Raw genomic sequence first — 15133 nt, forward strand, 5'->3', positions numbered from 1 at the left:
GGCGTCTTCTCTATAACTGTCACTGCTGACAGTAAATAGAGGAGACGCCACACCTCCCTCCCTGTCCGGGTGGGTGAGATGTAGTATTTGTTTTTGCTCTACGGTTGCTCTTGAAGATCGTAGCCATTCATATTTTCACTTTAATATCCGTGTTGGGTATAATGGGCATATCCCAGGGTTTTGGGTGCGGGAATGTTTATACACTAGCCACTGTAAACAAATACCTACTGTAAAAACAGAAACTGATCATAATCTTTGAGTTATCTCTGCTCTTTGCCACGGCTCAGCCTGGGGTCCGCTTGATAGCTAGTCCCAAGTATTGGCGTAGGCACTAGTTTTTACGAAAGCGACTGCCATCTGACCTTCCAACCCAGAGGGTAAACTAGGCCCTTATCGGGATTAGTCCGGTTACCTCACGAATATTTTAACATTTTTAAAAAAATTTGGAGCTTACTACCTAATTTATTAAAGTCATAGTTTCATCACTCTTTTATAATAATACACAAAGTTATAAATACACGATATCATTCCAGCACTCAAAAACACAGTACCGTGTTGGGCTTTTGGTTCTAAGACTGGCTAATGGTGCGTGAATGCTTCACCGGGTGCTCGTAGGAGTCTGAAAATAAGTAAATATTTGGCTCAACTATCCCTCCTATTTCTCTCACTGCGATAACTTTGCATCCAAATCAATTCCAAGTGTCACATATGCCATATAACCCACTTTTTTTTCCACAGCCTAAGAATAGACTCATCCAACTTCGACCCTGTCACTTTCTGGTGTTGCGGTGTCCAACTTGTGGCCCTAAACTACCAAACAGAAGACGCGGCGATGGCCGTCAACGCCGCCATGTTTGAGAGCAATGGCTCCGTGGGCTACGTCAGGAAACCGGCTGTCATGTGGGACCCAGGACACATCGCTTATAGGAGGTAAGACCACCGTTAAGACGTTAGCTGGGCAAAATTCTTCAAAAATTTCCAAATATTGCTTATAGGAGGTAAGATCATTACAGTATCAGCCAAATACGTTGAAGAAAGCCTTGGGTATAGGTGAGACCATCATAGCAGAAGGCAGCCACTGTTGCATGTCATCTTCCAGAAGCTGTGTGGGACCCAGGACACATAGCTTATAGGGGGTAGTATCGTTACAAATTTCTCAAGATTCGTGTAGAAAAACTGTAATAAAAGCGGGAAAAGGAGTATTTTCTATGCGTCAACCTAATCACCAGAAAGATAAAGGCCTAAAAAGTGTTTCTTGCTGAAGGTAAGGTCATCGGAAGATACCCACTGCTAGAGAATGTCTGTAATTTTTCCAAGGATCTCAAAATACCAAGGGGTTCAGTCTAATAGACTTACCCAACTTCGACACTGTCACCTTCTGGTGCTGCGGTGTCCAACTAGTGGCCCTAAACTACCAAACGGAAGACGCGGCGATGGCCGTCAACGCCGCCATGTTTGAGAGCAATGGCTCCGTGGGCTACGTCAGGAAACCGGCTGTCATGTGGGATCCGGGACACATCGCTTATAGGAGGTAAGACCACCGTTAAGACGTTTGCTGGGTAAAATTCATCAAACATTTCCAAATATTGATAGGAGGTAAGATCATACTATCAGCCGAATACGTTGGAGAAAGCCTTGGGTATAGGTGAGACCATCATAGCAGAAGGCAGCCACTGTTGAATGTCATCTTCCAGAAGCTGTGTGGGACCCAGGACACATAGCTTATAGGGGGTAGTATCGTTACAAATTTCTCAAGATTCGTGTAGAAAAACTGTAATAAAAGCGGGAAAAGGAGTATTTTCTATGCGTCAACCTAATCACCAGAAAGATAAAGGCCTAAAAAGTGTTTCTTGCTGAAGGTAAGGTCATCGGAAGATACCCACTGCTAGAGAATGTCTGTAATTTTTCCAAGGATCTCAAAATACCAAGGGGTTCAGTCTAATAGACTTACCCAACTTCGACACTGTCACCTTCTGGTGCTGCGGTGTCCAACTAGTGGCCCTAAACTACCAAACGGAAGACGCGGCGATGGCCGTCAACGCCGCCATGTTTGAGAGCAATGGCTCCGTGGGCTACGTCAGGAAACCGGCTGTCATGTGGGATCCGGGACACATCGCTTATAGGAGGTAAGACCACCGTTAAGACGTTTGCTGGGTAAAATTCTTCAAAAATTTCCAAATATTGCTTATAGGAGGTAAGATCATACTATAGCCGAATACGTTGGAGAAAGGCTTATAGGGGAGACCATCATAGCAGAAGGCAGCCACTTTTCCATGTCATTTTCCAAAGATCATCATTAAACCAGAAATTTTGTGGATCCCAGGACACATAACATAGGGGGTAGTATTATTTCAAATTTGTCAAGATTCGTGTAGAAAAACTGTAATAAAAGTGGGAAAAGGAGTATTTTCTATGCGTCAATCTAATCACCAGAAAGATAAAGGCCTAAAAAGTTTTCCTCGCTGAAGGTAAGGTCATCAGAAGATACCCACTGCTAGAGAATGTTATTCTGTAATTTTTCCAAGGATCTCAAAATACCAAGGGGTTCAGTCTAAGGGATTCAGTCTAAGGGGTTCATCCAACTTCGACCCCGTCACCTTCTGGTGCTGCGGTGTCCAACTAGTGGCCCTAAACTACCAAACGGAAGACGCGGCGATGGCCGTCAACGCCGCCATGTTTGAGAGCAATGGCTCCGTGGGCTACGTCAGGAAACCGGCTGTCATGTGGGATCCGGGACACATCGCTTATAGGAGGTAAGACCGTAGTTAAGACATTTGCTGGGCAAAATTCATCAAAAATTTCCTAATAATTGTTTATGGGAGGTAAGATCATTGTAATATCAGCCGAACGTTGGAGAAAGGCTTATTGGTGAGACCATCACAGCAGAAGGCAGTCACTTTTCCATGTCATTTTCCAAGGATCATCATTAAACCAGAAATTTTGTGGAACCCAGGACACATATAGCTTATAGGGGGTAGTATCATTTCAAATTTGTCAAGATTCGTGTAGAAAAACTGTAATAAAAGGGGGAAAAGGAGTATTTTCTACGCGTCGACCTAATCACCAGAAAGATATCTTCTTCCTGGCGTTATCCCGGCATTTTGCCACGGCTCGTGGGAGCCTGGGGTCCGCTTGACAACTAATCCCATGATTTGACGTAGCACTAGTTTTTACGAAAGCGACTGCCATCTGACCTTCCAACCCAGAGGGGAAACTAGGCCTTATTGGGATTAGTCCGGTTTCCTCACGATGTTTTCCTTCACCGAAAAGCGACTGGCAAATATCAAATGATATTTCGTACATAAGTCCGAAAAACTCATTGGTACGAGCCGGGGTTTGAACCCGCGACCTCCGGATTGAAAGTCGCACGCTCTTACCGCTAGGCCACCAGCGCTTTATAATCACCAGAAAGATAAAGGCCTAAAAAGTGTTTCTTGCTGAAGGTAAGGTCATCTGAAGATACCCACTGCTAGAGAATGTTATTCTGTAATTTTTCCAAGGATCTCAAAATACCAAGAGGTTCAGTCTAAGGGATTCAGTCTAAGGGATTCAGTCTAAGGGGTTCATCCAACTTCGACCCCGTCACCTTCTGGTGCTGCGGTGTCCAACTTGTGGCCCTAAACTACCAAACGGAAGACGCGGCGATGGCCGTCAACGCCGCCATGTTTGAGAGCAATGGCTCCGTGGGCTACGTCAGGAAACCGGCTGTCATGTGGGATCCGGGACACATCGCTTATAGGAGGTAAGACCACCGTTAAGACGTTTGCTGGGTAAAATTCTTCAAACATTTCCAAATATTGCTTATAGGAGGTAAGATCATACTATCAGCCGAATACGTTGGAGAAAGGCTTATAGGGGAGACCATCATAGCAGAAGGCAGCCACTTTTCCATGTCATTTTCCAAAGATCATCATTAAACCAGAAATTTTGTGGATCCCAGGACACATAACATAGGGGGTAGTATTATTTCAAATTTGTCAAGATTCGTGTAGAAAAACTGTAATAAAAGTGGGAAAAGGAGTATTTTCTATGCGTCAATCTAATCACCAGAAAGATAAAGGCCTAAAAAGTTTTCCTCGCTGAAGGTAAGGTCATCAGAAGATACCCACTGCTAGAGAATGTTATTCTGTAATTTTTCCAAGGATCTCAAAATACCAAGGGGTTCAGTCTAAGGGATTCAGTCTAAGAGACTTATCCAACTTCGACCCCGTCACCTTCTGGTGCTGCGGTGTCCAACTAGTGGCCCTAAACTACCAAACGGAAGACGCGGCGATGGCCGTCAACGCCGCCATGTTTGAGAGCAATGGCTCCGTGGGCTACGTCAGGAAACCGGCTGTCATGTGGGATCCGGGACACATCGCTTATAGGAGGTAAGACCACCGTTAAGACGTTTGCTGGGTAAAATTCTTCAAACATTTCCAAATATTGCTTATAGGAGGTAAGATCATACTATCAGCCGAATACGTTCGAGAAAGGCTTATAGGGGAGACCATCATAGCAGAAGGCAGCCACTTTTCCATGTCATTTTCCAAAGATCATCATTAAACCAGAAATTTTGTGGATCCCAGGACACATAACATAGGGGGTAGTATTATTTCAAATTTGTCAAGATTCGTGTAGAAAAACTGTAATAAAAGTGGGAAAAGGAGTATTTTCTATGCGTCAATCTAATCACCAGAAAGATAAAGGCCTAAAAAGTTTTCCTCGCTGAAGGTAAGGTCATCAGAAGATACCCACTGCTAGAGAATGTTATTCTGTAATTTTTCCAAGGATCTCAAAATACCAAGGGGTTCAGTCTAAGGGATTCAGTCTAAGGGATTCAGTCTAAGGGGTTCATCCAACTTCGACCCCGTCACCTTCTGGTGCTGCGGTGTCCAACTTGTGGCCCTAAACTACCAAACGGAAGACGCGGCGATGGCCGTCAACGCCGCCATGTTTGAGAGCAATGGCTCCGTGGGCTACGTCAGGAAACCGGCTGTCATGTGGGATCCGGGACACATCGCTTATAGGAGGTAAGACCACCGTTAAGACGTTTGCTGGGTAAAATTCTTCAAACATTTCCAAATATTGCTTATAGGAGGTAAGATCATACTATCAGCCGAATACGTTGGAGAAAGGCATAGGTGAGACCATTATAGCAGAAGGCAGCCACTTTTCCATGTCATTTTCCAAGGATCATCATTAAACCAGAAATGTTGTGGAACCCAAGACACATAGCTTATAGGGGATAGTATGATTTCAAATTTGTCAAGATTCTTGTAGAAAAACTGTAACAAAGGGGGAAAAGGAATATTTTCTACGCGTCAACCTAATCACCAGAAAGGGCTAAAAAGTGTTCACACACACATCGCTTATAGGAGGTAAGACCGTAGTTAAGACGTTTTCTGGGTGAAATTCATCAAAAAATTCCAAATATTGATAGGAGGTAAGATCATACTATCAGCCGAATACGTTGGAGAAAGGCATAGGTGAGACCATTATAGCAGAAGGCTGCCACTATTGCATGTCATTTTCCAAGGATATTCATTAAACCAGAAATTTTGTGGAACCCAGGACACATAGCTTATAGGAGGGAAGACCCCCATTAAGACGTTAGCTGGGCAAAATTCATCAAAAATTTCCAAATATTGCTTATAGGAGGTAAGATCATTACAGTATCAGCCAAATACGTTGAAGAAAGGCTTGGGTATAGGTGAGACCATCATAGCAGAAGGCAGCCACTGTTGAATGTCATCTTCCAGAAGCTGTGTGGGACCCAGGACACATAGGTCATAGCTTATAGGGGGTAGTATCATTACAAATTTCTCAAGATTCGTGTAGAAAAACTGTAATAAAAACGGGAAAAGGAGTATTTTCTATACGTCAACCTAATCACCAGAAAGATAAAGGCCTAAAAAGTGTTCCTTGCTGAAGGTAAGGTCATCAGAAGATACCCACTGCTAGAGAATGTCTTTCTGTAATTTTTCCAAGGATCTCAAAATACCAAGGGGTTCAGTCTAAGGGGTTCAGCCAACTTCGACCTCGTCACCTTCTGGTGCTGCGGTGTCCAACTTGTGGCCCTAAACTACCAAACAGAAGACGCGGCGATGGCCGTCAACGCCGCCATGTTTGAGAGCAATGGCTCCGTGGGCTACGTCAGGAAACCGGCTGTCATGTCGTTGCTTATCATGAACAGTGGTACAACTAAAAATGAAATGCTATTGCATTTAATATTCTATCTTTTACTGGTAAGATTTAAAGTCGAATGGCATTTCATTTTGTTTTGTGTCACTATTCATGATAAGCGTCGATGTGGGATCCGGGACACATCGCTTATAGGAGGTAAGACCACCGTTAAGAGGTTAGCTGGGCAAAATTCATCAAAAATTTCCAAATATTGCTTATAGGAGGTAAGATCATACTATCAGCCGAATACGTTGGAGAAAGGCTTGGGTATAGGTGAGACCATCATAGCAGAAGGCAGCCACTGTTGAATGTCATCTTCCAGAAGCTATGTGGGACCCAGGACACATAGCTTATAGGGGGTAGTATCATTACAAATTTCACAAGATTCTTGTAGAAAAACTGTAATAAAAGCGGGAAAAGGAGTATTTTCTACGCATCAACCTAATCACCAGAAACATAAAGGCCTAAAAAGTGTTCCTTGCTGAAGGTAAGGTCATCAGAAGATACCCACTGCTAGAGAATGTCTTTCTGTAATTTTTCCAAGGATCTCAAAATACCAAGGGGTTCAGTCTAAGGGGTTCAGCCAACTTCGACCTCGTCACCTTCTGGTGCTGCGGTGTCCAACTTGTGGCCCTAAACTACCAAACAGAAGACGCGGCGATGGCCGTCAACGCCGCCATGTTTGAGAGCAATGGCTCCGTGGGCTACGTCAGGAAACCGGCTGTCATGTGGGATCCGGGACACATCGCTTATAGGAGGTAAGACCACCGTTATGGCGTTAGCTGGGCAAAAATTTCCAAATACATCTTCATGGGCATCTTCAAAAATTTCCAAATATTGCTTATAGGAGGTAAGATCATTACAGTATCAGCCAAATACGTTGGAGAAAGGCTTGGGTATTGGCGACACCAAGGTCCAAGGTAGGTGGTCCAAGGGGGAGGCCTATGTTCAGCAGTGGACGTCTTATGGCTGAGATAATGATGCTGATAGGTGACACCATCATAGCAGAAGGCAGCGACTGTTGAATGTCATCTTCCAGAAGCTATGTGGGACCCTGGACACATAGCTTATAGGGGTAGTCTTCTTCTTCCTGCCCTTAGTCCCAACTTCATTTGGGGTCGGGCCTTCTTGTGCGTTTGCGCCAGGCCGGTCTGTCCTGGGTTGTCAACAATGGGATATTGTGAGTTTTTAGGTCCCTTTCGACAGTGTACCACCAAGTGGCGGGCGGTCTGCCTCTGCCTCTTGATCGCTGCGTGCTAATGTTCAGCACTGTTTTTACGGAGTAGCTATCGTCTCGCCTCATGACGTGCCCGTACCATCTTAGTCGCCCCTCCTTGACCTTCTCGGCTATTGGTGCAACTTTGAAGGAACCTCTTACATATTCGTTTCGTACTTTATCCAAGCGCGTCACGCCTCCTGCCCAGCGGAGCATTTTCATCTCTGCTGTGTGTAGCTTTTGTTCGTGCTTCTTCAAAGTTGCCCAGCATTCGGAACCGTATGTCATGGTAGGTCTGACGGCCGCCTTATATACTTTTCCCTTAGTTTTTATTGGCACTTTTCTGTCACACAGAACGCCGGACAGCGTTCTCCATTTAAGCCAAGCCGTATTAACTCGATGGTCCACATCTCGATCGATTTTTGAGTCATCTGTTAGCATAGAGCCGAGGTATTTAAAACGCGAAACTTTTGGGATTTTATTGCCGTCCACTACAAGATTGCAGCCAACCTCCTCAGTTCCTCCGAAGTCGCATTCCATAAACTCCGTTTTGGTGCGGCTCACTCGTAGACCGTGTTTTTCGATTTCAGCTACCCATCCGTCTAAAACTTTTTGGAGCTCTGATGCCTTGTTCTCCACCAGCACTATGTCGTCTGCATACATTAAACTCCATGGGATCTCTTTTTGGATGTTTCTTGTGATGTAATCCATACACAGGTTAAATAATAATGGGCTCAGAGCTGATCCCTGATGAACTCCTACTTCGACTTTAAACGGGTGGGTTATACCAGCGGTGCTACGGATCTGGGTGGTGACATCCTGATACATGTTTCGGATCAAGTCAATGTAAACTTCAGGCACTTTCTGCGATCGGAGCGACTGCCATACCAGCTTTCTCGGTACCCTATCGAATGCCTTTTCGAGGTCTATGAAGACCATATACAGATTTTCCTTATTTATTTTATATTTGTCCATAAGTATTCTTAAAGTCTGTATAGCCTCTATGGTAGATCTTCCTGCAGTAAAGCCGAACTGGTTTTCTGTGGTTTTAGCAATCGCTGTTATCCGTGCTCCAATTACTCGTTCCCACAGCTTTAGGGTGTGCGATGTTAACTTTATACCCCTGTAGTTGTTACAATTAGCGACGTCGCCTTTATTTTTGTATATGGGACAAAGATAGCTCCTGCGCCAAGAGTGTGGTATTTGTCGCTGTATTAAAATCCTATTGAAGAGATCTGTGAGCCAGGGTAGTGAATCCTCTCCCAATATTTTCCAGATGTCAGCCGGCACGTTATCAGGTCCAACGGATTTGTGGTACTTCATTTGGCGTAACGCGAGTTTTATTTCTGTTGGTGATATACAGTCTATAGGTCCCTCAGAAGGTGGTAGCTCTGGTAGTGGCTCACTAGCATACTCTTCATTAAGGAGTGTTTCATAATATTGTTTCCATCTACGGTTTATTGATGCGTTTTCTGTCAGTAATCTACCTTGATCGTCTTTTATATATTTATTGCACTTGATATCCAGTGATGATTTGTGACGTTGTTTAGCAATTTTGAATATGGTAGTTTCATCCGGGGCGCTTTCCAATTTCTCATAGAACTTTTGGTTAGACATTGCTCTTGTTTGCGCGACTGCAGCTTTTGTTATGGTTTTCAACGTTTTGTAACCCTCTCGGTCTTCCTCTAGTCCAGATTTTTGCCATAGTTTAAACGCGTCGCGCTTAGCATTGATTAATTCTTTGATATCGCTATTCCACCATGTAGTGTCTTTTGCCATAGCAAGGCGGCCTTTAGATACGCCCAGTATCTTTCTTGCGTTTTCCTGGCAATACGTTTCGAAATCTGTCCACTTTTCGTGCGCCGGCTTTTCTTTGTCATCAATATCTTGGTTTAAATAGGTTTTTATGCGGTCGATGAAATGGTTACCCTTGGCACTGTGTATGTTCTTCCATTTTATTCGCTCGGTTTTGTCTACGTGGGTCCTAACCGGTTTCGGAAGTTGCATGACTGCTACTAATAGTCTGTGCTGCGCTGTTAGAGCTTCCCCTGGGATGACTTTGCAATCGCGGTACCATTTTAGCATCGATTTTGGGGAAATCATGTAATCAATTTGTGTTGCTGCCCTTCCGCTCTTATAAGTAATAAGATGTTCCTCTTTTTTCTTAAAACATGTGTTAATGATTTTATAGTTAAATTTAGTAGCAAAATTCAGAATATCTATTCCTTCTTGGTTCTGTTTTCCGTACCCGTACCCGCCATGTGCGTCCCGATGTGCATCACTTCTGGCTCCCACATGCCCATTTAAATCGCCTCCGATATGAATAGGCTCTTCCACTGGTACATTGAGCACAATCTCGTCAAACTCTTCCCAGAAGGCCTCCTTTTCCTTAGATGTGCATCCGGTCTGTGGAGCATATGCCGAGACTACATTTAGGGCCGGCTGATTATCCATCGCTAATTTTACTGCAATAATGCGATCGCTTTTTCGCTCTACACTGATTATTCTTTGCTTGAGGTTTTTATCGAGCGCTATTGCCACTCCGTTGCGTTTTGTTTCAGTTCCATGGTAAATAAGTTGATATCCATGTCCAATGTCGCAGGACTTGGAACCCTGCCACTTTGTTTCTTGAATGCAACATATGTTTATGTCTCTGTCATAAAGTATTCGACTTAGTTCTGCACTACGTCCGGTCATAGAACCTAGGTTCCATGTCCCTAGCCTTAAACGAGTGCAGTTCTTGGTAGTGTCAGGCGAACATTTGTTCTTGTCATATCCGTCGCTTCGGGGGGACGCCCTAGTATGTTTACATTTTATGTTCGCATTCGTTGCATTCACGTCGCTTGCGGGGGACGCCCTAGCCTCTATCGTTTTCCCTTTTGTTGTCTTTATCATTGCACAAGAAGAAATTTTTGGTTATAAGTTTTACGGCCGGTTACCACCTGACGCCAAGACCATCGCCTTCACAAAGCGTGGGAGCCGCCGTTCGCTCAGTTTGAGTTCATCCGCCGCCATCCCTTCTGTAAGCCAGGCCAAGCCCACAGCACTATCATGACCTTCTCTTCAAATATTTCGAAGCAGCTCGTGACAGGGGTTTGATACGGAGTGTCCTTCTCCGGCCTGTTGGTCCGCGGGAGGTATTTTATTTCCCTCCTTATAGGGGTAGTATCATTTCAAATTTCTCAAGATTCGTGTAGAAAAACTGTAATAAAAGCAGGAAAAGGAGTATTTTCTATGCGTCAACCTAATCACCAGAAAGATAGAGACCTAATAAAAAGTGTTTCTTGCTGAAGGTAAGGTCATCAGAGGATACCCACTGCTAGAGAATGTCTTTCTGTAATTTTTCCAAGGATCTCAAAATACCAAGGGGTTCAGTCTAAGGGGTTCATCCAACTTCGACCCCGTCACCTTCTGGTGCTGCGGTGTCCAACTAGGGGCCCTAAACTACCAAACGGAAGACGCGGCGATGGCCGTCAACGCCGCCATGTTTGAGAGCAATGGCTCCGTGGGCTACGTCAGGAAACCGGCTGTCATGTGGGATCCGGGACACATCGCTTATAGGAGGTAAGACCACTGTTAAGACGTTTGCTGGGCAAAATTCATCAAAAATTTCCAAATACAGTGCCAGCCACTTGAATAGCCTCACTCACAAAAATTAATATTTCTCAGTAATATAAAAAGGAGATATACTTTAAACATTAAATATGAAATAAAACAAGAAGCCTAGTACATAATAGTAAATCAAAAACTTATTGTTATCTAATCAAAGTTTTAAGAAATAATGTCAAACAAATAATTGGCCCTTCCACTTGAATAGCCTCACATGCTAAAAGATACTGTTTAGTTATTAAAACTCTTTCGTTTAATATTTCGTATACCTTCCATTAGACCTTATTAATTCGAAAATACGATTAGGTAATGATTCATATAAAGAATGTGTGTAATTAACGTCCAGAGAATCCCAAACAGTATAAATAGCTTGAATCAGTTCTTCTTTATTTTCTAAACGGTCTTCCGTTGTAATAAACTTGCCGAGACAGCCAACCCCAGGCATTTTCCGTGATGTTCAGACCAGGGGACAAGGATGGCCAATCTAGAACTTCAATCTGGTTTTCTTCAAACCACTTTGTAACTATGGCTGACGTGTGTATGGGAGCATTATCATGCTGAAAAAACATTTTTTTCTACCCATTACTTTCCTGATCTTACTTTATGTTTCTTTTAATGAATTTAAATACTTTTCAGCATTTAGTCTTTCGTCTACCACAATTAAATCAACAGTACCATAGTAAGAAATTGCTCCCCAAACCATCACCGTTCCGAGAGTTGAGTGATGACGTGATAGTACTTTCGGTTCTTTCCTTAGGTCATGAAAATAATATTTAAATCCATCTGGACCATCTAGATTAAACTTTTTGCATCACTAAAAATCACATTTCGCCACTCGGTTTTCTAGGACATGTACTTTTTAGCAAAAGACAATCGACCCGCCACATGTTGTTCGCGCAAAGGAGGTTTACTCATGATTTTTTTCGTTTGAGGTGGGATGATGTTCTAATAATCCGTCGAACTGTAGAGAGAGATGCTCTAGTATTTATTCCACTAGCTATCTGCCTGGCGGTCTTGGTGGAATTTGAAGCAGAGCGGAAAATAAGTCCACGTTCTCGATCCGTAGTGGCAAATTTTGTGCGTCCTTTATACTGGTGGCCGTAATTTTCCTTATTTTTAACATCATTATTAATAACTTTAAGGCTGCGATCTATTTTTTTAGGTATCTCACGATGGGATATTTATTGAGTTAAATAAAAATTCACCTTTTCAATTTCTAAACTTGTAAGTTTCTTACCACGTCCCATAGTCACAAAAACACTGTGTTCATCGCGTTACTGCAGGTACTTAATAGAATGCCTTCTGTATTATCTAATCTTAATAAAATAAATTTGAAAGCGAAACTTAAATGCACGGTTTGGACGATTATGTTACACTGAGGCTATTCATGTGGACGACCCGTATTAGCTCTTGCGTCCACAACGTTTCGTGCGTAGACAAGTTCAGACTTGTTAATGTGTCGTTCGATAAACGTCAGGGCGTACAATTCAAATTTAAGATATATTGATAAAAAATATCACGTAATAATTATAATACTCACGATATATAGGTGAGGCTATTTAAGTGGTTGGCACTGTATTGCTTATAGCAGGTAAGATCATTACAGTATCAGCCAAATACGTTGAAGAAAGGCTTGGGTATAGGTCGGAGCGGGCGGAGGGCGGAGGTCACAGGTTAAAATCCTGACTCGTACCTATGAGTTTTCGGAACTTATGTACGAAGTACCACTATAGCTTTACGGTGAAGAAAAACATCGCGAGGAAACCTTCATACATCCGCGAAGAAATTTAAAGGTGTATGTGAAGTCCCCAACCCGCATTGGGCTAGCATGGGGACTGTAGTCCAAACCCTCTCGCGCATCAGAGGAGACCTGTGCAGCGGGACGTATGTAGGCTGAATTATTAAATATTATTTTCTTAATATTGTTTCAGGTTCAACCCAATGGAGAAAGAGTTCGACGGTATCCACGCAGCCCACCTCACCCTATCCGTGATCTCGGGGCAATATGTAGCCGAGAACGTGTACTCTTTCTACAACGCCTTCGTTGAGGTCGAGGTGTTGGGTGTTCCGGCGGACTGTCGGAAGCTGAGGACTAGGGCGGCGAGGAGGAACGCTTTGAATCCTGTGTGGCATGACACTTTTAATTTTAAGGTTAGTGTCAATATCAACAGGGGTGCAAAACTCGTCCCTTCGGACAAACTCGGCTCCGTTCGGCTCAGCATTGCTCTGAGCAATTATTAGTGTTGACACAACTTGATTTCCCTTTGCGTGCAAGACCACAGACAGATAAGATAATGGCTTGAATTTTGACAACCTTAAATAGACGAAAAGGATAGTGCCATATATTAGAAAGGGACAGCTGTCCACCTCACCCTATCCGTGATCTCGGGGCAATATGTAGCCGAGAACGTGTACTCTTTCTACAACGCCTTCGTTGAAGTTGAGGTGTTGGGTGTTCCGGCGGACTGTCGGAAGCTGAGGACTAGGGCGGCGAGGAGGAACGCTTTGAATCCTGTGTGGCATGACACTTTTAATTTTAAGGTTAGTGTCAATATCAACAGGGGTGCAAAACTCGTCCCTTCGGACAAACTCGGCTCCGTTCGGCTCAGCATTGCTCTGAGCAATTATTAGTGTTGACACAACTTGATTTCCCTTTGCGTGCAAGACCACAGACAGATAAGATAATGGCTTGAATTTTGACAACCTTAAATAGACGAAAAGGATAGTGCCATATATTAGAAAGGGACAGCTGTCCACCTCACCCTATCCGTGATCTCGGGGCAATATGTAGCCGAGAACGTGTACTCTTTCTACAACGCCTTCGTTGAAGTCGAGGTGTTGGGTGTTCCGGCGGACTGTCGGAAGCTGAGGACTAGGGCGGCGAGGAGGAACGCTTTGAATCCTGTGTGGCATGACACTTTTAATTTTAAGGTTAGTGTTTTCAGTATCACTCGTAGCACTGGTGGCCTAGCGGTGAGAGCGTGCGACTTGCAATCTGGAGGTCGCGGGTTCAAACCCCGGCTCGTACCAATGAGTTTTTCGGAACTTATGTACGAAATATCATTTGATATTTACCAGTCACTTTTCGGTGAAGGAAAACATCATAAGGAAACCGGACTAATCCCAATAAGGCCTAGTTTACCCTCTGGGTTGGAAGGTCAGATGGCAGTCGCTTTCGTAAAAACTAGTGCCTACGTCAAATCATGGGATAAGTTGTCAAGCGAACCCCAGGCTCTCATGAGCCGTGGCCAAATGCCGGGATAACGCTAGGAAGAAGAGACACTTTATTGCACGATAAAAAAATGTACAAATGGCGGACTTAATGCCTTGAGGCATTCTCTATCAGTCAACCATTGGGTCAAACAGAAAATTTGTACTTAGTGCAGGGTTGTAGAGATATAAGGTAGTAATATAAGTAAAGAAAGAGTTCCATTCCACAGTAGCAAAATTGTTTTACTTTTTGACCGTTCGAAAAAAGAAACTTTGACTAGTAGTCAAATACCCTATACAGGGTGTCCCAGAATTCGACGTCAAGCCGTAAACGGATGATAGACCAAGTCATAACAGTTATCATAAAAATACAAAAAAAAATCCAACTCATGTTCTTTAAAAATTATGGTGACTTTAAAAATTCACTAAAAAATCCACACCCTGTAATTATTCAAGATTACACAATAATAAAAAAAATAGAATAAATTATGGAATTTGTAGTAACAAGAGTTAAAGAACCATTACAGGGTGTGGATTTTTTAGTGAATTTTTAAAGTGACCATAATTTTTTAAAACCATGAGTTGTATTTTTTTTTTGTATTTTTATGATAACTGTTATGACATGGTCTATCATCCATTTACGGCTTGACGTCGATTTCTGGGATACCCTATAGATCTATAAACGATATGGATTGGATACGCCAGTGTCAATTGTTACCTTTCTTCAAACAAAATCGTCACTTTTGACACTGACACATCTAATCCATATCGTTTCTAGATCTATTGACGTATCTTAAAGTTCGAATTGGGCAGTATTTTATTGCAATGACAATTTTGACTAACTAGAGTCGGACCAAAAAAGTCTGCAGCGGATTTGATAGGCCATGCAGTGTAAGTGTTATTTATAGGTAGGTACGTCATAATTTCATAGAA

General features: G+C 43.1%; 1 protein-coding gene across 1 annotated transcript in view; it reads left to right on the forward strand.

Annotated features, from left to right (window-relative positions):
* Positions 1 to 15133, forward strand: part of LOC134676298 (1-phosphatidylinositol 4,5-bisphosphate phosphodiesterase epsilon-1-like) — a 108124-nt gene that overhangs the window by 65739 nt on the left and 27252 nt on the right. Inside the window, exons 27-28 of the mRNA XM_063534673.1 lie at positions 739 to 930; positions 12922 to 13141. Of these exons, the coding sequence (XP_063390743.1) occupies positions 739 to 930; positions 12922 to 13141 (412 nt within the window). The remainder of the gene's footprint in view (positions 1 to 738; positions 931 to 12921; positions 13142 to 15133) is intronic.

Source organism: Cydia fagiglandana, chromosome 24 (assembly GCF_963556715.1).
Source record: "Cydia fagiglandana chromosome 24, ilCydFagi1.1, whole genome shotgun sequence".
In the NCBI taxonomy this organism is placed as follows: Eukaryota; Metazoa; Arthropoda; class Insecta; order Lepidoptera; family Tortricidae; genus Cydia; species Cydia fagiglandana.